This window comes from Triticum aestivum, chromosome 2B, assembly GCF_018294505.1.
Source record: "Triticum aestivum cultivar Chinese Spring chromosome 2B, IWGSC CS RefSeq v2.1, whole genome shotgun sequence".
NCBI classification, from domain to species: Eukaryota; Viridiplantae; Streptophyta; class Magnoliopsida; order Poales; family Poaceae; genus Triticum; species Triticum aestivum.
Genome location: NC_057798.1, coordinates 244004423 through 244008927, shown reverse-complemented (window position 1 = coordinate 244008927; position 4505 = coordinate 244004423). Strand labels below are relative to the sequence as shown.

The window sequence follows — 4505 nt, the reverse complement described above, 5'->3', positions numbered from 1 at the left end:
ACTCCCTATTCTTAGTTCTATTTTCATCACTAGGGACTCCCAAGATATCTTGAAAGCAAAACTCCACTCTGGCCGGCAGGTAAATATCTGTTGAAGGCAGCGCACGAGATCTTTGTTTAGCTTCACCCAAACAATGCCAACTTCAATCTGAATACAATACAGCACACAGTCCCCCTGAAACACGACACAAAGATCCGTGCTCGTATACGCGACCTAATACAATTCGCAAACACAATCACGCGAGCAAATCATGCACAAAACCACACGGCCTCAGTCACTGAAACTATTTTTTTTCTTGAGGGACAGTGACTGAAACTAATTAATTAATTAATTAATCACGTAATCGCAACGTGCTAAACGCAGAACCGAGTAGCGAGCACATAGGCCGAACCGGTAGGGCCCCCGATGGGATCCGGTTCGAGCCCGGCCGGGACCATCAGACAGAGTCCGTCCGGTCAACCCACTCGGCAACGCGCCCGGCCCAGACAAAAGCCTCACCACACGGGTCGCGACCGACGCGTCCAACAAAGTCCCAAACTCGACTGAGCCCCGCGGACGCGAACCGCCTCCCCGCGCACGCATCTCGCGTCGCCTTCTGCTTCGCCTTCGCCTTCCGTCCGTTTCCCAATTCCCACTCGCGTTACACCAACCAACCACTAGCGCCCGTGCCTGTGCCCCACACACACGAGCACTAGCAGCAGTAACGCTCACGCGCGCCCGCCCGTATAAGTAGCGCGCTCGGAGACGGACACGGAGCATCAGAACCGACGACACCCGACGCGACAAGCCAACAGCCTCCCCTAGTCCCCTGCGCCGCTCCAGATATCCTTCTATCCACACCCGCCATGAGGTTCGCGTGCTTCGGCGGTGCGGCGGCCGTGGCCGACGAGGCGGTGGCTGCGACGACGACTCACCGGACTCCTCGCCGCCGGTGGCGGTTCTTCTTCGGTAGCAAGGGCGAGAAGTCGCCGTCGACGGGGACCAAGAGGATCACGTCGCCAGGCCGCCGGGCAACGGACTACGTTGCATACGACATGATCGCTGCCAGCGCGGGGAAGTCGTCGTCCGTGCCGTCCTCGTCCGCGCTCAGCACCGCGTCGTCGCTGGACTCGGCCTCCTCCTCGTCCTCCTCCTCCCGCTCCTGCTCCCGGTCCTCCTCCTCCTCCTCGTTGTGCTTGGAAGTGGTGCCAACGCCGGCGAAGAAGCGGCCGGACGAGAAGAGGTCGCCCGCGGTCGGCGTGGCGGCGGTGCTGGTGTGCCTCTTGATGATGATGTTCTGCGGCCGGCTCGTGGCCACGCTGCTTACCACCGCGGTGCTCTGCTTCTTCCCGCGAACATGGCCGCCTGCCAGGGCCAGGGCGGCCGAGAGCCTGCTGCTGGTTGCGTCGTCGCCGGAGCACGGCACGGCGTCGAGGAGACAAGCGGAGACGATCAAGACCAAGGCGGTTATGGATGGGTTCCTTGCGAGGAACCGCAAGAAGTGATCCATCTTCCGACTTCTCCTTTTTTATTTAGCACAGCAGTTCCTTTATACTGTATTTTTTTGTCCGAGAATTTATGTAATTATAAATTCGGATTAAGACTTACACTAACAAATACGACCTTTATTTTCTCTACTGTGAGTTCATAATAATGTATGTTACGGCGGATATGGGGAAAGAGGAAAGTGCCGGCCACACGTACTCTTCTCGCACAAAATCATCTCTATTGCGGGCGGCAACTGATTCCATCATGCATGTTGCATGCTTAGCTAGTGGAAACCAAACTTTGCGATGGTGCGAGTATTTCTATACTTGCGGACGATTAACTTTTAGATAGCTTGCAAATTATGGGTCGTGGGGGCTTTCTGGCTTGTAGTCTTTTTTCCTTTTGTAAGGTGAAAAAAGTTTATTCCATAGTAACAGGGTTACAATCAAGATGCAGATCGACTGTATGATGCCAGCCGATCTACAACCCTATTATGTTCTTTTTAGTTTCATCGGAATAACTTCTCTCTCTATCATGGTTAACTTGATTTCAGATACAAGATGGTCATAAGTCGACCTCAATATGGTCATAAGCTGATCTCAATAAACCCTCCTCGTAAAAAAGAAGATACAAGATGGTCATAAGCCGACCTCAATAAACCCTCCCCGGACAATGTAGCCAACGCCTTAGAGGAGTCCGATTGTACCACCCCCGGCTCTTTAGAATGTTGTATTGCCAAGGCCATGCCCTCCATCAAAACGTGAATTCCAACTTCCAGTGCATCATTATAGTTGAATAAAAAGCTATGAACAGCAAAGATAACACTTTCATCCGGCCTTCTTAAAATCATTCCTGCTGCTGCAGTGCCATCCACCAGTAGAAACGACCCATCGACGGACAAGGCAACCCTGCCAGATAGGTTCATGTGCTTTAACTTCCTTCACCGGCCTCACATCCTCTACTGACATTTTACCCTTCCATATCTCTTCTATACTAAATTCTTGTATCAACCTCAAGAAAAAACACACATAGTTTTGCAGGAATTCCACTGAGACCTCCAGTGACGGGGCTTCCTTCCCATGTACAACATCTGACCAAATTGACCAGATTCGGTACATTAGTACAATTGCCATGTCCCACACCGCGCTTACTCTTTTTCATGCTTGGCTAACTATCACGTGTAAGGTTAAACATTTGGGTAAAGTGAAAATTTTGTACCTCACTGAAAAATTTGAAAAATCTTTGGCTATTTGAATTTGGTTTGAATATTGTCGGAAATTTCAAGGTTACAAATATTTCATGCCAACAGAAATTATCAAAATTTTAATGTCTTTGAAATTTCAAACTTTGACGACATGTGGACCAACTGAGTGAAAAAACATATTGGAGAGAAGATGTACACCGGTGGTCTATATTTTTCCGATGTGCTCCCTTTGCTAGAGCAAAGTTTTTTCTCCAACAGACCATATGTATGTGTCTTTTATGTAAGGAAATGTACCTTCCCCACCGCCTCAGAGGCTCAATATTGATTTAGTGCATATACACCGATGAGTTTGAAAGTGGCAATTCTAATGATTCATTTGATAGTATCATTAGTTCATGAACTTGGGGGTTACGTGATTCGTCAGAAAAAGGAATGATAGTTACTTTTTTTTCTCTATAACAGGATTGTTAGTTTCTCGTTGGGCTTCTCTGAGACATTTTCCATTAACTAATTTATATGAGTCATTGATCTTTCTTTCATGGGATCTATATATTCTCCACACCATTCCTAAAATGTAGAACTCTAAAAATGATTTAAGCACAATAACTATGCCAAGTACCATTTTAACGCGAGGCCTTGCCACTTTGGGTCTTTTAACTGAAATGCATCAATCCACGATACTAATACCTACCCTACAATCTCAGTGATTAATGATGCATGTCACTATGGTGTTATTAAGCTATGCAACTCTTTTGTGTGGATCCTTATTATTTGCCGCTATTATAATCATTAGATTTTGAAATAAATTCCATTTCTTTTCTAAAATGAAACTAATGTTTTAGATTAAACATTTCTCTTTGGTGAGATTACTATTTTTGTGTGAAAATAAGTGCTTTAAAAAGCACCTCGGTCCCTTCATTTCTAACTTGCTATTAATATCAATTAATAGAGTATTTGGATTCTGGGAGTTACTGTGTCATTAGCCTAGGATTTACCCTTTTAACCATAGGTATTCCCAGTAGAGCATTATGGGCTAATGAGGCCTTGGGATCCTATACTCTTACATGTTTGTTCTATTGTTTCAAAAAAGTCTAAGTGCATCAATTATGATAGCCAGTGCATGCAGCCAGGTCAAACAACAAGGAGATAGAGAATCTCCTTGTGCCAAACCCTCGTGGTCATTTTAGTGGCATATAACTAACATGTAATTATCCTAGTCAATCGTCAAGTTAAACCGAAAAGTAGGTTCCAAGGAGTAAATGAGGACATCCTCGGGCTCTCCCAAATGTCCAATGGCCATGCCATCAAGAGTTAACATTATTAATTACTCATACAATAGAGTTGGCTATAAGTTTAGAACTTTTTTCACTTTCTCTCTATCTCTTTCTTCTCATTAAATGCTTTTACCTAGGAGCACGCCTAGAGGTTGGTTCTTGCACGAGAGCCCACTCCTTCAAATTTTTTTTTCTTGTCTCTCTCCACCATATAGGCAGAATTGCCATGTGAGTGGGCTTATGGCCCACTATAGTACTTGCTTTAAAGTAAACTCCAGCATGTGAACATGTATGGAGTCTGTACAATTTTATAAAGGAAAAATGATATCCACATAAATAAATCTGGCTTCTATCGCATCCTTGTGAAATTGGGACATGATTTTGTATACTACCATATCCAAACAGCTTCAAACCAAGTGGCATTAACAATAATTTCAGCACACATCACTGCAAAACAGATATCAGCAAACTGTTCTGCCTTAGGCCTTAGGGAGAACAAAGAACATGAAGCTGTCTTTTCTCATGATTTACTATGCTTATACTTATACCAGCTTTGAGAA

General features: G+C 45.5%; 1 protein-coding gene across 1 annotated transcript; it reads left to right on the top strand.

The window, feature by feature from the left end:
• Positions 1 to 529: 529 nt before the first annotated feature.
• Positions 530 to 1616, top strand: LOC123041143 (cell wall integrity and stress response component 1). Its single transcript, XM_044463839.1, has one exon. The coding sequence runs from the start codon at positions 846 to 848 to the stop codon at positions 1482 to 1484; it is 639 nt and encodes a 212-aa protein (XP_044319774.1). The 5' UTR covers positions 530 to 845; the 3' UTR covers positions 1485 to 1616.
• Positions 1617 to 4505: the final 2889 nt, after the last annotated feature.

Bases quoted from the DNA above. Each gene is read 5' to 3' on its own strand.
- LOC123041143 (XM_044463839.1), top strand. From the start codon at position 846: ATGAGGTTCGCGTGCTTCGGCGGTGCGGCGGCCGTGGCCGACGAGGCG.